Source organism: Crotalus tigris, unplaced genomic scaffold (genome assembly GCF_016545835.1).
Source record: "Crotalus tigris isolate CLP2741 ecotype Arizona unplaced genomic scaffold, ASM1654583v1 scf7180000017601.7605149639:7615979, whole genome shotgun sequence".
In the NCBI taxonomy this organism is placed as follows: domain Eukaryota; kingdom Metazoa; phylum Chordata; class Lepidosauria; order Squamata; family Viperidae; genus Crotalus; species Crotalus tigris.
In genome coordinates this window covers 2,624,633-2,643,558 of record NW_024096505.1, presented here as the reverse complement: position 1 = coordinate 2,643,558, position 18,926 = coordinate 2,624,633, and the positions used below count along the sequence as shown (strand labels likewise).

General features: G+C 35.4%; 1 protein-coding gene across 3 annotated transcripts in view; it reads right to left on the bottom strand.

Annotated features, from left to right (window-relative positions):
- Nucleotides 1-13,452, bottom strand: part of DSCAM (DS cell adhesion molecule) — a 351,016-nt gene extending 337,564 nt beyond the window's left edge. For all 3 annotated transcript variants that reach the window (XR_005559860.1, XM_039369292.1, XM_039369305.1), the window contains exon 1: nt 12,974-13,452. Coding sequence is in view for 2 of the 3 variants with exons in the window: in XM_039369292.1 (XP_039225226.1) it covers nt 12,974-13,016 (43 nt within the window). In the remaining variant the exon portion in view is untranslated. The remainder of the gene's footprint in view (nt 1-12,973) is intronic.
- Between the last annotated feature and the right edge of the window lie 5,474 nt (nt 13,453-18,926).

Here is an 18,926-nt window from a genome sequence, read left to right as displayed (position 1 = left end):
TCACTGTCAAAATATGTATTACTGCTATACAAATATATATGTATTCCTGGAACTTATATGCCAATCTACTTGTAGAGACTTTGAGCAGCTTACAAAACTAATAATTTTAAAAACAAACATTGATTAACACAATTATAAGCAAGAAAGCAAATCCTCTACCATTTTGAAAGTACCATGAATATCTTTCTTAATTTTATGTTCTATGGTTCCCAAAAATGCAATACAGAGGAGACGTATAGGTGTCCAGAGAGAGATTGTTCTAAAAGATAATTTAGAAGTAATCCCTACAAATTTAACAAACCCACTTGGAGAAGAATAGTTTTTGTCACCTGCTATTAAGGTGTCATGTCCTTACTGTAGAGGGAAAAAGAGGCTTATTGTTAGAAGCATTTCAGGCAGCACAGGCTTTCTTATTATAATACTTACTTTAAATCTCATTCATAAATAAATCTGGTACACTCTTTTATAAAACATGGATTTTAATCAATTCTAGTTTTATTCTGAACCTTCAGGAGAACTTGTTGGACAACAGAACTTCAGTAGTATTTCCCTTACAGCAGGGGTCCCCAGCCCCCGGTCCATGGACCAGTACCAGGCCATGGCGTGCCAGCAACCAGGCCATATAAGCAAGCAAAGCCCCATCTGCGGGATGCAGGCAGCACACAAAACCATGCCCTCTCCGGTCCGCGGAAAAACCTGTCTCCACGGAACCAATCCTTGATGCCCAAAAGGTTGGGGACCTCTGCCTAAGAGTATTCCTAAAGGAAATATTACTACTGAAGTTCTGTTGTCCAATAAGTTCTTTGATGTATTTCAAATGTATGTAAGACATATAATTTATCCAAATATATGGCTAAATGGTATATTGGATAAGGTGCTATATTAGGAGACTGTGAGTTCTAGTTCTCTTTCAGAAATGAAAGCCAACCAACTGGGTAACTTTGGACCAGTCACCTTCTCTCAACACAAACCACCATATTTCACAGGGCTACTTATTTATTTATTAAATTTCTTTGCTGCCCATCTCATCACAAGGAACTCTGGGAAGCTTATTATGCGGGGAAAATCAAAGATTGGGGGCATAAGGTATGTTATACTAACTTGATTTGGCCAAAATAAAGATGAAATAAAAATTGATAAATAAAATTGTTTAAATGAATTGTGCTTTCTGTAAAAGAACACTATTTGATTGCTAATCTGGTTATACATCAAAAACACCAGACAATAAAATTTCTGAATCAGCATGATCAAGGTCACAATTACCTTGTGGAAGTAAAAAATAATGTGGAAACATGAGAGGTGAAGCAAGCGCAATAGGGAAGGAGTTTTTATTGTGAACACATAACTCTAATGCTCCCTCCTCGAGGGGGATCACTTGGCTTGATACTGCCTTTTAAGCAAGGAATATCTCTTTATTATTTATTCCAGCTAGTATTTTATAAGCTAAAAGCTCAACTAAGAAGAATTATGGGCAAGGTTTTGAGTGAATAAGCAAACAAGAATGTTATTCATACCTGGACATTACTTCAAAGGGTTTTGTAGGATGATATCTTATTTGTCATTGAATTAAAATAGTGAAATGTTAAATTGAGCTACAATACTAGTAAAATTGGAGGATGCGATAGCTCAGTGGTTAAAGACACTGAGCTTGTCACCTGGAAAGCTGAAAGCTTGGGTTCGAGACCTGAGCAGTGTGCAACAGAGTGAGCTCCCATTACTTGCCCCAGCTCCTGCCCACCTAGTTCGAAAGCATGCAAATGCAAGTAGATAAAGAGGTACCACTTTGGTGAGAAGGTAACAGTGTTCTGTGTGCCTCGGCATATAGTCATGCTGGGCACATGCCCACAGAAGTGTTTTTGGATGATGCTGGCTCCCTTAGCTAAAAAATGGAGGTGAGCTTCACTCCATAGAGTTGGACACAACTGGAAAGGGAAACCTTCACCTTTTTTACTAGTAAAATCACTCAATAACCCCACATATCCAATGCTGCCTACTTTAAATTATACCGGATGTAAGAAAACAATGAGTGACATTAGTTTAATGCAAGACTGCACAACTTTTCTAGCAGGTCAAGGGCCACAGTTGTCCTTTGAGTGATACACATTTAAATTTAACTACATTAAATTAATTTTATTTAAAGTAAAGGAATTAAGTAACCTTATCATGTTAATTCCCCCTAAATCATAATGTTCCCCTTCTATTGTGCTAGAAATGACTGGCTGACGTGGCTATATCTATACATTTTGAGGTACATACCCAAGTTTCTGGGTTCAACAGGCAGCACTGGGAACTTAACTGTGTGCCCTTGACTTATTTGATTTTATCACATGGATATAATTAGGCACAACCTATATGCTTTCTGATCGGTAGAGAATAAATAGCTAGTATGATACAATCTATTTTAATTAGCTAAGGATTTGAAATGATAATCAGATTACTGTCTCGAAGTAGCTTTGCATTAAATAAAACCAAAAGCAGACAACTTATTAGAACACTTTGGCTACAATTCTATGCAATCTTATTCTGAAGTAGGACTACTAAAACAAGCAAGCGAGTAAATGTTCAAATACAAATGTATTCTACCAAGAGCTTTAAAGTTCATGTATGAAATACACCAGGCCTGTCCATTTATAAACCATGGATTTTTACAAGTTGCTATTCTATCCTCTATCAATACAAAAATTGTATTGAAAGAAGATTTTTACAATGATTTAAAAAACTAAAAATTCTTTTTTTAACTTTCACTCTAGCAATTCTCTCATCCTGTCTTATGTCTCTCTTCAAAAATAACAATGGAGAAAGCAGGGATCCCTGTCTTCTTTAATTCTGATTGTATCCTGATGCCTTAGAAATGGTTCCAAAACAGATAAGAGCTGAACTGTCACATAGATTGTTTCATTCTCTATGTTTATTATATACAATGGAATGATAAAATAAAATAAAATAACAGTTTACAATGTACAAGGTCACCTCAGCAAAATGTTTTAGATGCTTACAGAGATGAAAATAAAAATAACAATAAAAACAATCATGACAACACCACTATAAGATGATATTTTAAATACCTTATTTGAGAGTTTTCAAATAATTTAGAAAATATATTTTTCCAATGATGTTGATGTTGTACCTTTTTATTTTGTATGTTTGAAATAATAATAGCATATAATAATCAATGTTTACTGAAAAACATATTATTAAAGTCTGTGAGGCTTAATCTTGAGTAAGTTGGTACAAGAGGCAAATTTTAATGAAGACATACTCCCTCCCTCAAATTGGAGGGAAAACACTGAAATAAAATATAGTACATGCTATTAATTGTCAACATGAAAATTCTTTGTATTTTTGGTGCCATAATATTTGTTTGAAGCCATTTTGTAATAATGAATTTCTAAATGCATACAGAAATTCCCAGAAAGTTTAATAGACACAAACTTTCATGTTAAAAATATAACATGTTATCACCTATTTGGATAAATACGCAGTCTCTGGATTAAGAATAAGTTCCATTCCTAACTCAAATCTGTGGAATTCATACTTAGAAACTGGATGCCTAAAAATGACAAATGGCATTCACTTTCCTTGAGCCAATGAATCCCCATGCAATGATTTTATAAACTGCTGAAGCCATGCATTTTTAATATATTGCCTATTTTCAGCAGTTCATGAAAACATTGCATGGTTTCAATGGTTCATTGGCTTTTGGAAGGAAAATGCCACCCACCATTCTTAACAATAGAGAGCCGGTTCTGAAATACAGGTTGCCTGTAAGTTGGATGCTTTTAACCCGGGAATGGCTTGTATTACATTTAAATTTTTTGTTGTTCAATCACTAAGTTGTGTCCAATTCTTCATGACTCCATGGATCATAACACACCAAGCCCCCTTGTCCTTCATTATCTCCTGGAATTTGCCCAAATTCATGTCCATTGCAATGATGACACTACATAACCGTTTCATCCTCTGCCATCCCCTTCTCCCTTTGCCTTCAATTTTTCCCAACGTCGGGATTCTGTTCCAAAAATCCTCTCTTCTCATTAGGTGGCCAAAGAATTTGAGCTTCAGTGTCAGTATCTGTTCTTCCAAAAAAGAGTCAGGGTTGATTTCCTTTAGGATTGATTGATTTGATCAATCTTGCAGTCCAAGGGACTCTCAAGAATCTTCTCCCACACCACAATTCGAAAGCATCAATTCTTTAGTGCTCAGCTTTCCTTATGGTCCAACTCTCACAGCTATACATTACTACTGGGAAAACTATAGCTTTGACTATATGGACCTTTATCAGCAAGGTGATGTCTATACTTTTTAATATGCTGTCCAGGTTTGCCATAGCATATTTGAAATTAGGGAGACACTAATCAAACTATGACAAAATTAGTAAATTATATCTTTCCTATTTTATGTAAAATGTTTACATTATCTTGGAAGATGGCTTACACGTTGTATTCAAATTTCCTCTGACAATACTTACACAGCCAAATTCTCAAGATAATAGTATAGCATTCCTTTAAGAAAGGAGCCAAAAACAGGTCATAGTGTAAACATGCAAGCTGCTGCCTACAATTAATGAGGTACAGTAAACAATATAAAATTGGAGAGACAAATTTATGTTTGGATATTGGCACCAAACAGTTTCATTATTCCCATGAAGTAAATAGCCTTGGAAAGATCTCACATACTGTATATAAATTCTGTTGTTTCTTCCACAGATTACATAATTAGATTAAGCAACCACAAGTTCAGTTTTCATTTGAGAATAAGCACTTCAGGGTCAGATGCCTGGAATAGTATTTCAGCAACCTATCCTAATGCCCATATGACCTCCTCTGGCTTTGTGCTTGAGATTTTAAATAGGCTTTATGGATCACTTCAGCTCTCCTCCCAAACATGCTGTCAATCATTGAACTACTAATTCAATCCAGTGCTGCCATCACTTCTCTCCAAATTACAAAAGGATTTTTAGGCAGCTGGTGTTTAATGTGGATGTGACTCTCCTTAAACAAGTATATTTACATGAATTTTCACTGCTGTCTCGTTTTTCTTCATTACCTTCTAAGTAAAAATAGTTGAAACAGAGGGATGGGAAAGATTCATCTCTGCCCATGATCCAAGAGATACATGCAGAAATCATACTGGGAAGGAACTTATGCATACACACACACACACACACACACACATACACATAATAATCATACAAGTTATATGCACAGATTGTATGAAACAGGCTACAGAATAAATTGTTTAGGTGTAATTTCCCTTTCTCACATTGAAACTATATAGACAAAACCTAACTGTTCTAAAAGTAAAATATAGTTTATTTGTATTTTCTTAAGATGGAACATTAAAGAACCATATGATATAGTAAAAACTCTATGTATACATAATACCACAAACTCCTATGACAATGGGAAAGGTAATATAACTTCAAATTGATTATTTATTGTTTATTTATTAGAAGGAATGTTTATGCATAATTTTTTATCCTGCCGTCTAAATTCATTCCCAGCGTTGCATACTTTGAGCCCATTTCAGAGGCTATTAACCAGCAGAACTGTATTAAATCAAAGATGGTGAATGTGCATTTTTCTCTTTGTTTATGTGAATGTGAGAAAGAGTGCCAAAATGCCAGCAGTTCCTACCCTTTGTAACCACCTGGCACATAGAATTTATTTAGCAACTTTATAATGAGCTATATTTCTTGTGTAATTAATTAACCCTTATAGCCTATAATCTTATATGTCATTGCAAAATGCTGGATTCAACCCATAAACTTCTCCACGGCTTGGCACCTGGCTATCTGCAAGACAGTTGACTTCAATTCCATCCTATCTCTCCAATCCATGCATCTCCAGTCCCTCCCCCTTACAAAATCCAAGGAAAGCAAGAACATCTTGCTCCTCAGCAATGGCTCCTAACCAAAAATCTGGATGACACCATCTTCCTGTCCTTAGAAGAGCCTTAACTACCTTAACTTTGTGTTTTCCCCAAAATAAGACCAGGTCTTATATTAATTTTTGCTCCAAAAGGTGCATTATGGGTTATTTTCCAGTTGGGTCCTTTTTGGGGGGAAATGTGGTACTAAATGTGTCCATCTGGCTGACAATCTTAACTGGGCTTATTTTTGGAGTGGGGCTTATATTAGAGCATCCTGAAAAATCATGCTAGCGCTTATTTTCTGGGTGGGTTCTATTTTAGGGAAACAAGGTATTTAGAAGAACATTTAATTAAGAACTGCTTTTGGAACATCTTATTACTATTATTTCTGAATATATGCATTTATTAAAGGTTTTAAGAATTTTGACAATATGTTATTTTGTATTTCTGTAATATAATAACAACCCTGACTCAAGGCAAAATAACCCACTGTAGCAAATGTGGTAGTAGAGAAATAAAGAACATAAACAGTGTCACTTTCTCTCTCTAAATGTAAATAGTACTGTGACTCATGTAGAGAAAGTAAATACCTGGAAAGATATGTGTCTATCACTATCTGATGGGAATTAATACGTACTTTCCATATATAACATTATCTCAAGGCCCATTTGAATATAAATAAAAATAGTAACAAAATTTGACATACTTCATTTGAAGTAAACATTTTTTTCACATTAGTATTAAATGCTAATACGAAATACTGTAAAATAACTTACTATTCAAAAATTAAACATCCATTACATTAAAATGTCACAGTGACAACAAATGAGAGCTGAAAAGATCTGAGTTACTTATTCTTCTGCCAATGTAACTGTAGATGAACTATTTTTGTAGATTTATTTTATCCATCTTCCACTTCCCTTCTAGCATACATAGAACATTTCATTACAAACTCATATTGCCCCAAATATCCTTTCTTTCATCAGCATATAATTCCCCAAATTACTAATCAGGATACAAAAGACTAACAGAATGTTGCCATTTAATTAACAATGAACATTCCCAAGAGCAGCATACTTCCAGAGTTTCAGAACCTAAAAGGTCCCAGTTTTTATGGCAGAATAACTGAAGTTTACCTACTTACAGGCCTTAGTCTTGTACCAGGGTACAAATTATTTCCAGATTTAATAATAAAATGGTAATAATGCATAACATCAAGCCACCTCAATGGAACTCCCAATGGAACTCCAATTTTATGCAATATAGAGGTACAGCTGAGGTAACAAACTAAAGCAGTTTTGTTGAAGGAACCTTTGGATCCAAAGATTAAACAATTTTAGTTTTAAGAAGCTACAGCTGGTTCATCATGATCCATGATGGACAAATCTCACTATGCCTATATAACACCCTCGCTATATGAACTATCTTAGTTATTAATTGGTTTCAAGTGTAATTCAAGATTCTGGTTATCATCTATAAGGCCAAGGGCCTTGCTAACTAAAGGACCACAGCCTCTTATAGTATCTTCCCATCATGTTCACTCTTTCAGAATAGATCTCACGAATTAAGTGATATAACCTAACACTACAGGAAGTAGCCCTTCTCTGTCACTACATCTGCCTTTTGGAACAAAGAAGAAATGTGTGGAAGAAATCTTTAAAACTTATCCCCACCACCACTACCCAGCTTGCAGATAGGATTTTTGAGATAGAACCATTTGTCTGGGGAGGGGGGAGTGTTGTAGAAATATGTTTGTTTCCTCAGTTAACTGCTATTTTCTATAAGTTTTTTTTTTAATTTACGAAGCTAGCCAGAAACATTTTGGAATTGGGCAGCTTAGAAATTTAGCAAAAAAAAAAAAAAAGTACTGTGATAGGTTATAAATAGTGTAAAATAAATGAATAAAGTTATAACTTAAACGCATACTTCAAACTCTAACAACTAAATAGGAATGAAAAGAAATAAGTATTTTGACCTCATTTTAGAATCAGCCAACTATCTGTATAAATTCCACAGCAGGCGCTCAACAACTGAGAAAGCTCTATGTCTTGTGCAGGTTAGTCTAATCACAAAACAGTCAGAGATGACAATTGGGATGATAGCTAATAGCAATAGAAATAGCACTTAGACTTATGTACTGCTTCACATTGCTTTACGGCCCTCTCTAAGTGGTTTACAGAGTCACCATGTTGTCACCAACAATCTGGGTCCTCATTTTACCAACCTCGGAAGGACGGAAGGCTGAGATAACCTTGAACCGGTGAGACTTGAACTGCCGAACTACTGGAAGTCAGCAGTCAGAATTAGCCTGCAATACTGCATTCTAACCACTGCACCACCACAGTTCTAATAGCACATGTACAATATTACATATTTTCCCAATAAAATAATGAGCAATTAATTGTTATTTTTTTTCAAGTATTTCTATAGGATTTTAAAAATAGATATTTTAAAATTAAATATTGTGGCATATTGTGGAAAATAAATTTCTAACAGAAAATAAAACCAGAGAAGGGACAGAAATGGCACAAAGGCTACTGCCATTATTATCTGTTTATTTATCTATTCCCTTCAGAAAATAATACATATAAACACCAACGTGTGTTAGTATAACTCCACATTCAAACTGGAGTATATAGACAACAAACATTACTAATATTCAGAATATTATAAGATCACTGTACCCTACTGTACCCTATTCACTCAAAACACTCCTCTAATCTAGTCTGTGAGGTTGCCCTGATAGATTTCTCCTAAGGCTGCTTTCTTTTTCCTGCTTCAAACTAGTTTATGAAGGATTTCTTGTATGGATTATCTTTTCTGAATTGCAATCCTCAGTAACAAAAATGTCAGTACTGAAATCTCTAACTTTGGAAAGCCTGAAGGACAAATCCTGAAAGCTGGAAAAACTTTTAAGTTTCTATATCCCTACTTCTCATCAGTTCCACTATCCTCTGTTAAAATTAGTTTTCATTGCATTTAAAAACAAGGTACGTTTTGATACGAAACCTCCTCAATTCCTTATTAGAAACATGTGAAAGAAAGAAAGAGGAAGGAAGGAAGGAAGGAAGGAAGGAAGGAAGGAAGGAAGGAAGGAAGGAAGGAAGGAAAAGAGAAGACAAGACAAGACAAAACAAGACTGTTGTCTAGCAGTGACATGCCAAAAGATGAAGTAGGAATTCTAAAAAGCTATTAAAATGTATTCCATTCACTGAAGAGTTGCTCTCTATTTCTTTAACACTATAAAAAAGTTCCCAGTGTTGCGTGATTTGCTGCCCACTAGTGTCCTAGAACACAGGCTTGCAAGTAGACAGCACAATGGCTCATAATCTCCTGATGTATCTGGGGAAATCCATCAAAAGGACTAAACCTGATGCATATTAAAAGACCTTGATATTAGGCCACCACTTGATGCATTCAGGAATTATTTGTCTGAAATGTACCTGCCTTCCTAATTAATGCAAATATTATCTCTCTCCCTTGTTAGCAGTCACTGCCAGAAAGAAAATATGGTCAACATAGATTTTTTTAAAAAAATGATTTTCCCTACAACCAAGCCACTGATTACATATTACACTTCATGCCCATGTAATGTGAAGCTTCTAATCAAATCAGTACAGTATACTATTTCCCCAACTCTGTTCAAATTCTGATTCAGTTCAGCACATGTCCATGTGGGCATTATGAGATGCTGCGATTTCAAACGCTTCCTTTTTATTTGCCCAAGAAGTTAATTTATTTTAATCATTGATATTTCAATTCTCTGTTTTCTGCTTTCTATTAAACATACTTTTCACATACTGAAAGGAAAGATAACAAAACACAATTAAATTCAAAGTCTATCCCACCAAAACTAATAATTTTAATATTTATTTTTAGAAACCATGTATATTTCTTTCAAGTGGGATCGTTATGTCCTCATAAAATGTATAGTGCTAATCACTACTTCTCCAGCTTAATTCTTCTTCCATGATTCCAGTGTTTTAATCTATTAATAAAATAAAAACACTCTAGTTTGTAAAAGATGGACAAGTGCATGCATTATAAATTCCAAGAAAAATCTTTTGATAGGTATCTGTTTTTAGCATTACCTCTAGTTTATTGGTTTCAACTTAATTTTTATTGATTTCGTTTTGACTATGTGAGTATCAGCAAATCTTATGCAACACAAGCACGAGAAAGAAAAAAATGACAGATTGGCATACATATTCTTATATATAAAATACTTTTTTAAAAAAAATAAAACTTAAGTTCTAAGTCAAATGTCAAGCAAGCTATCTAAATAATTCAAGGTCAATTGTAAATCTAACGTTTCATCTATATATTGCAGATTCGATATAAATAACAATTACACAAATTTTCTTTTTTATCGTACCTGTATTAAAAATTCCTCAATACATGAAGCAAAAACTCAGAACTTGTCATAGTTATTTAAGACAGGCTATGGCTACATGGCTTTTGTTATCATCAAAGTAATTAACATTACTGGTCTGAAAATGTATACTTCTTACAAAAACAGAAGAATTACATTTACAATTGATAGCATTTTATCTATGTTTTAAAAATTAAAAGGGAATTAATCTAGTAATAATAATTATCAACTGTGCCCAAAATATTATTAAAAGAATTATCAATAAAACTGATACACTGTATGTCATACAACAAGCAGATTCCTCTATACCACAATAGACTAGGCCAAAGGACAACCATGTGTCTCAATCGGGGCCACTGATGTGTTTTTAAAATGAATTTAGTAAGATATAAATCATTACAAATAAAACTGTAATTTTACATGCTATTTTTATTTTTTCTCATTGTCTACAAAACAACAGAAACAAATATATTCTTGTTCCAAAGAGAAAACCTCTAAGAGAAGGTATTTAACAATACTAAAGAACAACTGGGCAATTAAGTAATTGCTGTAGAATAATCTATTTTGATAAAAAGCCAGCCAAATAATAATATCTTTCTTTCTGAGTTCAAATTTATTCAACTGTTTTAAAAGCATTAATCACTGTGACTGTGAGTTTATAACAGAAGTGACAATTCTTGCTAAAATTTCTTTTTTATTAAAACATTCTTATTATTTGGGGGGTCACATATTTTAAGGAACATACTGATATTATATATATATATATATATATATGTATATATGTATGTATGTTTGTGTGTGTGTATATATATATATATGTATATTCAACCAATTTGTTATTCTTTCCTATGTATAATAAAATGCAAAAATGTCTCAAGTGTTAAAAATTAATGTTAAAAAATATTGAAACATCTAAGACGTTTTGATAAAGGAAAGGGTGATGAAAGGCATAATTTCTATTAAATGTACAGTTCCAATTTTTCATTATTTCCATTCATATATGCACATATAATATGTCCTAATATGATCCTTATGGCTTATTCATCAAGGAACTAAAAAGCCAAATAGCTCATCTGCTTTGGTTTACTGGGTAAAGAAATGAATATTCACATTGCTAGTGATTATAAGTATGAAGACTAAAACTGTCAGTGCAGTCTTAGACCTTTCCACTATAACCTCCCATGCACACAAATAAGTCACTATTTCTCTGATGTGGGCTTCCATTGTGACATTTATAACAAGAATGTACTGTACGAAGCTGGGGATTTAGATGGTTTTTCTTCTTTAATTCGGTTATATAATTTAAAGCAAATTATTTACATTCTCTGATAATGCTAATTTATGCTCAAGGTAATAATGTCAGTTAAAAATAGACCTTAGGGGCCTTTCCCCCTCCCTCCCCCCAAAGATAGGAAATCTGTATTCTAAAAGATGTCTTCCTGCAGAGGTCGCAGGGAACTATTTCTGCTAGCAAAAAAAAAATCACCTTTAAATGATAAAACTTGTTGCAATTAGGCTATGACAATTTCCAAAGTTAATCATTTTACACTACGAAGCCATACCTGGGAATATACTATTTCTTCATTTCATTCCTTATTGCTAAATGTGCTTTTTCTGCCAATGTATTTTTTCTTCTAGGGTATGGCTAAGCAGACCTGGAGGCACCTCATCCAACATTCATTTCTCGCCCTCTGCTTGGAGTTTCAATTATTTTTATCTTTCCATTCTTCCTGCACACCCCCACCCATGCTTCAATCCTCATTCAGCCTTACTACCAATATTGTTCTGTTTCTGCCTGCTTTTCCTATATTGGAAATTACAATACATTTCTATTTTAATTATCAGCATATTAATGATACCTTGGAGAGAACTGTCCTTTCAAATTGGAAAAACCAGAATGCCATTTAACGGCAGCATCCAAGCTGGGATTGTTCTTTCATTTCACCTCCAAACAGTCTTTAATATCAGGTTTAAAAAATCTAGGGTATCTTTTCTTCAAAAGTAATGATACACCATTTAACTGAATTAAGGTGTTTAACAGAAGTACCTTTAGCTAAGCATTTAAAAAAATGCATGAATTCTGAAAAAGACACAGAAAAATATTGAGAAGGAATATTGCATTTACAAAAATATTAAACTGACATTTTACCTTTTCACTTCTATAACTCCCAAATTGGTTGAAAGTGCCCCACAGCCCCTATTAGGTGATATAATAGTTATTAGTGCATATTTTTACATAAATGAGGAGATGAGTATATAAGAAATGTCATTGCCATTGCCCTAAGAGGAAGGTTGATATCACAGTTCCTGAACTACTATATTAGAGAAAAAGTAATGGAGATCTGCAAGATTTTAAACAATGGTAAAAGCACTAGATTTTTCTTTCTCAACCTTTGAGAAGCCCACCGTCCTTTCTGCAGATATACAGACTGTGGGTTATAATCCTGTATTGTTACAAGGGGAATAGGAAAGGACGCAGACTTCTCCATTTCCTCAAGCATACTTCGGTACTAAAAGACACATAGACATGGCATATAGCTTACAATCTGCCACTTTGCTAAGTAAGCTATTTTCGGTTATTAGAGAGCTTTTTTTTTTCCTTCTTCGTCCCAGAGCTGGTCACAAGGCTTGAAGAGAAACGAGAAGTGATTCGGTCAACGCGCCAATCTCTCCGCAACTCCCCGCCCTTCGCCCACCGGCCCCCGAAGTCCGCCCGAACCGCCGGCTCACCATTCAAGATGCTCTGGAACAAGAGGGCGGCCAGCCTCCACATGCCCTGCGCCTTGCTCGCCTCCCAGCCACGTCTGGGCTCCGCTAGCCGCCCGCTTCCTCTCCCGCAAGGCTCCCGCAGCCAACCAAGAGGGGACCAGCCCTGCTCCTGCCTCGGCGCCCTTCCAGCCGACGCGCTGCCCGCCTCGCCTTCAGCGCCTCTTCGCCGCGGACTCTGCCTTTCTCTGGCACGGAGATGCAGCTCGGGGCGAAAGGGAGGCGGCCGCGGGCACCTCAGGTGGGTCCTCCTTCCTGGCCCAGGTACACGCTGGCAGGTTGGCAGGAGCAGGTCCACAGGTGAAGCCGCCCTCCAGCGCAGGCAGAGGACCGTCCCTGGTCATATCCGGCCCTTTCTCTGCGGCAAGCAGGCAGGCAGCTCCCCGCGCACCACCCTTCAGCCACCGCAGCCAGGCAGCAGGCGCATCTTTCCTCTCCTACCGCCTTAGTCACATTGGTCCCTCTGCTAACCTTCCCTGCCTGGCGGAGAGCATTAACCCCCTCGCCAGCCTCCTCCGCCAGTCGCAACCCTCGCTCCGATCTTCAGGCGGGAGGAGAGAGAGGGTGGGAGGGAGGGAGAGAGAGAGAGAAAGACCCAGCCGGCCAGAGCAATTGCTGGAGCTGCACAGACCTCGCCTCCATGCCAAGTCATCTCCCCTCCTCAAATAGATTCTGATTTTTAAATATAATGCGTTGACAAGGTGATGACAACTGTGGAAGGCCATCACACATTGCACAGATAAATTTACCAAATTAAGGCAAACCTAGATCAATATTTTTCTACACTAAAAATAACACTGTTTGCTATTAATGACCGGCTGCAAAGGCTTCGGTCCAGTTTTGATCATCTTTTCTAGTAATATGCAAGGAAGGTGATTACAAAGGGACAACACAATACTTTTAGGCCTGTTCATTAGAAAAATGCCTGCTCTAGTTTGTTGTATTTCCCCAATGGATTCTACCTGAATGGAATTTTATAAAGGTAAAAAGAATAGAAATACCCACATTTGTGTCCACAATGACACACATATACACACTTACACAGCACCATCCTCTGCCGGTTTTCAAGATGGCTACCATGACAACATCCAGACTGGCCTATTAAAATAAAAACTGAATAGAGGAGGAGATTAAAAGCCTCTTTTAAAGGCCTCCAATATAGTTCCGTAAAATATTAAAGAAAAACAGCATGCCTAGGCTTTTGTAGTTCTATCTACAGATTGGAATTATTCCGAAAATGGATTCTTACAGCCCATACTTGAAGTGTATATTATAGTAATGCAAAATTCCAATTCAAACCTTTGGAGCAAATTCTCTGACCTTTATTTCATGTGCAGATCTATACATTCAAGATGACTGATAGTCAAACATTTTTACCTATAATTTTTATATTTAATGAACTTCAATTGACCAGGAAAAAAGTGTGCTATTCTAGCGTGTTAAAACAAGAAGTCTATTAATAACTATAATTAGTTTGCAATATTAGCTTTTTTAACAAAAATCTGTAATTTTGAGTTGAGTCCTAAAGCATGTAGAAAAGTATTCTCTCTGCAATCAAAAACAGCTGTTTTATTGAGATCTAAAATTCCTATTGTAGCTAATGTGATATACAATTTTGAAGAAGACCCACATTGGCAAGTAAATGCATATAGTAGGCAAAAAACAACCTGAACATCTAGGTCATTAAAAAAAAAACCCAATAATGAGTAGGCAAAGCTTGAAAAACCAAAAACATTTTCAAATGTTAATATATACATATCACTCTAAAAAAATCCCAAAGGTATTATGTTTATATAAATTGCTCTTAAAAAAAACCCTCACAGAATAATTCTCATAACCATAATCTTATGTATTGTCCAAAAGATGTGTTTCCTAAAAAAATAAGAAAGGCATTTCTTATAGAAAGAAAAGGTATAAGAAAAGATTCCCAACCAGAAGTTTTGCCAAACTTTTAATCTGGTACCTGGACAGGAAAAAATGAGACTACATCATAAAGATTCTAGTTTAAGTAACCATACTGACTGATTGACAAGGGGGGGGGGGAAATCATGAGTTTGAGAGGACAAAATAAGTTTTACAAGTGATCAGTTGCCTCAAATAAGAGAAACAATTGATTACAGTGGGACAGAAGCATAAAAATAAAAAATTCTAAACAAAATATTCAGCCTATCATGGACTATTATATAATTGAATAATATTTAGTTATTTTTCCTTTGAGAATTGTTCCTTTAGTTATTTTTCCTTTGAGTATTCCTTTGAGTATTGACTTTGGCTTTCCCATTTTTTGGATATTCAACTTTGGCTTTTTGATACTCAACTTTGGTAAGAACAGAATTCTTGAAAATGAACCAGACCTTGAATCAAATGTTCAATATATATATAATTATATAACAAAACTTGTACATGTCTGAGGAATTATACAGTATTCTATAATACATCCCAGAATAACATGGGTAGATGAGACCAAGTTCTTTAGTGGTAAACACATATTTGTTTGTTTATAACATTTTAAAGCTAATTAATATCAATACATTTTGACTGGTTAATAATAAATACAGCAGACCAATTTTGTACTATATAGATTACACAACCTAAAAAGATTATTAGAAGTATTAATTCTTTTCCTTTATCTCGGAGTCTCCTTTTTATACATCAAAAAACAGAAAGATAACTTACACCATCAATATTAATAGTGAGTAAATAAAGCCACAGAATATATATATCTTGCAGACAAATACAATTTCTGAAGGTCAAGGCAGGGCTGTTCTGAGTCTCTTTCTTGTGCTTCCTGTTTTCCCAGGACTGAATAACCATTTCATCTTTCCCATTCCTTCTCAAGGCCAAAACTAAATTCCTCTGCAGAATTCAATATTAAGGCAGCATGAGGACAAAGAAAGAGAGATAAAGATGGCTAGGTGAGGGCAACAAGGCACCAGAGAAAAGAAAGATGATCAATCTAAAATTTAGAAGGCTGTAAAAGAGGAGGAGGTAAGACTGAGAGGCCTGTAAGGTCATTTCTATGACCTTATATTTCTGTGTGGGGAACAGAGAGTTGGAGCGGGGATCCTTACCGAGGAGTAAACTATAAGTTCATAATAGTGGAATGTACAGTGGTATTTATCTCAATCCTGCCTCTCAGTCCAAAGTTATTGCATAAAAATGTATATGTTACATTTTGAAGCACTGATGGTTTACATGTAACAGATGGACATATTGCTGGTAATCTCACATTTAAATTGATAACAATTTTGTTAAAATGCTTAAAAGTAATGTAAGTGATGCCAACACCATTTGATTTACACCTACTCTTAGACTGTTCTTGTGGAACAAAGCTAAGCTGAATCATCCAGTTTCCTAGGCTGCTATCCAGAACATAGTTTTCTGCATACAAAAGTTGCACTGAATTAATGGAGTCATTTACTTTCAGTTCTGAGGTTGACTGTCTCCTTATTTTCCTTTAAATGGTTTCTTTTAGATGCACAATTTAAAATAAGGGGTATGAGAAATGTTCTATGCGAAAACCATTCTGCCTGTAAAACAGCTGATTTGGGGTGGTTCATTTACAAATCAAAGTACTTATGTTTTAAATATTTAGGTGCATCTACAGAACAAAGTGGGGCTATTTTATTGCAGATTTGGAGTAGAGCAGAGTTATTTTGGGTGAGGGAGTGAACAATGGGGGGGGGAAACCAAGAATGAAGAATATTTTTTTTATTAAAAGTTTTACAAATTTAATACAATATAAACCCCTCCCACCTTCACTTGTATGGACATTAGCAATAGGGGAGCTGACGGGAGGCAGAGGGAAGGAAAGGAAGTAGCTGAGAAGATCCAGGTTAGCCAATAGGATATGCCAGTGTTTCTCAACCTTCACCACTTTAAGAAGTCTGGACTTCAACTCCAGAATTCCCCAACCAGCATGATGTCCAGATCTCTTAAAGTGGTGAAGGTTGAGAAAAACTGGCATATGCCATAGTGGAAGGGGGCAACTAACAAAGGAGGGAAGGGGGAGGGCTGAAAAGATTGGGAGGGGCCACTGATATGTGGCAGAGATGTAGCCAACATTTTCTTTCTTGGCCTGTAAAGTCTCTCTTGGATTCTTCTAGATTTTGTTTCAGCCCCAATCCAGAAATGTTTCAGATGCTATTCCTTCAATGGCACAAACAATCTAAAACACAACTGCAAGCCTGCCTGTTGGGCATCATGAGGAAGATACGTCAGCCAGTTGATATGTGGTGTCATGAAGGGACAGTTGCTACATGTATTATTATGCATTTATTTTTTATTACAAGGAAAAGGGAACTGATGTTCAACTTCATATGGCAAAATACCTTAGCAGGCCAGAAATGCAATGAATTTACTTGGCTGGGTGCCATTTTTCTAATCTGATTTAGATACAAAATGTTTTGAGCAAGCCCTAATTTTCCTATCTCATCACTTTTACTTTTTTCGGAAAGGTTAATAAAATTTTACTGCATCCCTAGCAAACAGAGTGACTAATAAACAGAGAATGCTAAGTCCCTATTTTGAGTCACTTTTTTGGGTCATATAAAGTTCATTTTAATACCAAAAAACTATCATTCATTATAAAAGAAAGGCTACAATTCTATGCATTTTCCTTGATTGCAATCCTATATATACCTATCCTGAAGTAAACTCCAGTACACTTAGTGATTATTCATTAGTAAGCCTCTCTCAGTACACACTTTTTCAAAATAAATGTGCCAAAACTCTTACTTAGAAAAAAAGCCAGTGAAATGTGTTTAGGGAATTATTTTTTTTAACCGTAGTTTTCTTTATCACTTCTTTCCAATAGTTTGTAATTTAGAAGTGTTCAGATGACTTTTCCAATTATTCAAGGCCAATGTGGGAAAGCATTATCATAGGGCCCGAGGTTTTTTTTATGTAGAAAGAAATCATACCCTAATTAGGTATGTTAGGGGAGACTCTTTACATATTCATTTGACAGGGAATAAGATCACTGAGTTTGGCAACAAAGCTAGCCATTTATTTAGATTTATATCACTGCCCATTTCAAATACATTTAGAACTGTGACAGGTTTTGGAAATGTGAATCCATTCTGATGACATAAGTACCTGCTAAAAATTTCAGTTATGAAGAAATGTATACAGTATAAGTTTCGTAGTGCAAGATCCACCTTTTGTATCTGCATCCCCAGTACATAATTCACAAGGTTTGTGTCATGTCATCACAATGCACATTTAGTCACTCTCCCCCTGTGCCCACCTACTGACTGCCTAAGCTTGATGGACTGCTGATTTGTGCATATTTGAATACTGTAAATATTTTATGCAATACGAAGGAAATTTAAAATTTAAGCAACAGAAACAAGATTTCTCCACTTTTTTATCTATGACACAAATATGTTTTCTTTTAAATTTTTATTTAAATTTTTATTATTATTCACTATTTGTAAAATGAAGGACATCTTGTTTGTACCTCTGTAACTATGTTTATTTTTTTCTTTTTGCTTAAAAACTCATATATATGCAAATCCTATGTTATCACATCATTGATAGAGGATTTATCTTGATATCAAATTATAAATACAGGTGGTCCTTTACTTACAATCACTACTGAGCCCAAAACATCTGTTGCTAAGTGAGACAGTTGTTAAGTGAGTTTTGCCCCATATTACGACCTTTCTTGACACCGTTGTTAAGTGAATCATCAAAGTTGTTAGTAACACGATTGTGAAGTGAATCTGGTTTCCCCATTGAAGTTTCTTGTCAGAAAGTCGCAAAAGGTGATCACATGACTTTGGGTCACTGCAACTGTCTTAGTATGAGTCAGTTGCCAAGCATCTGAATTCTGATCACATGACCGTGAGGGTGCTGCAAAAATTTTAAGTGTGAAAAACAGACGTAAGTCCCTTTTTTCAATGCCATTGTAACT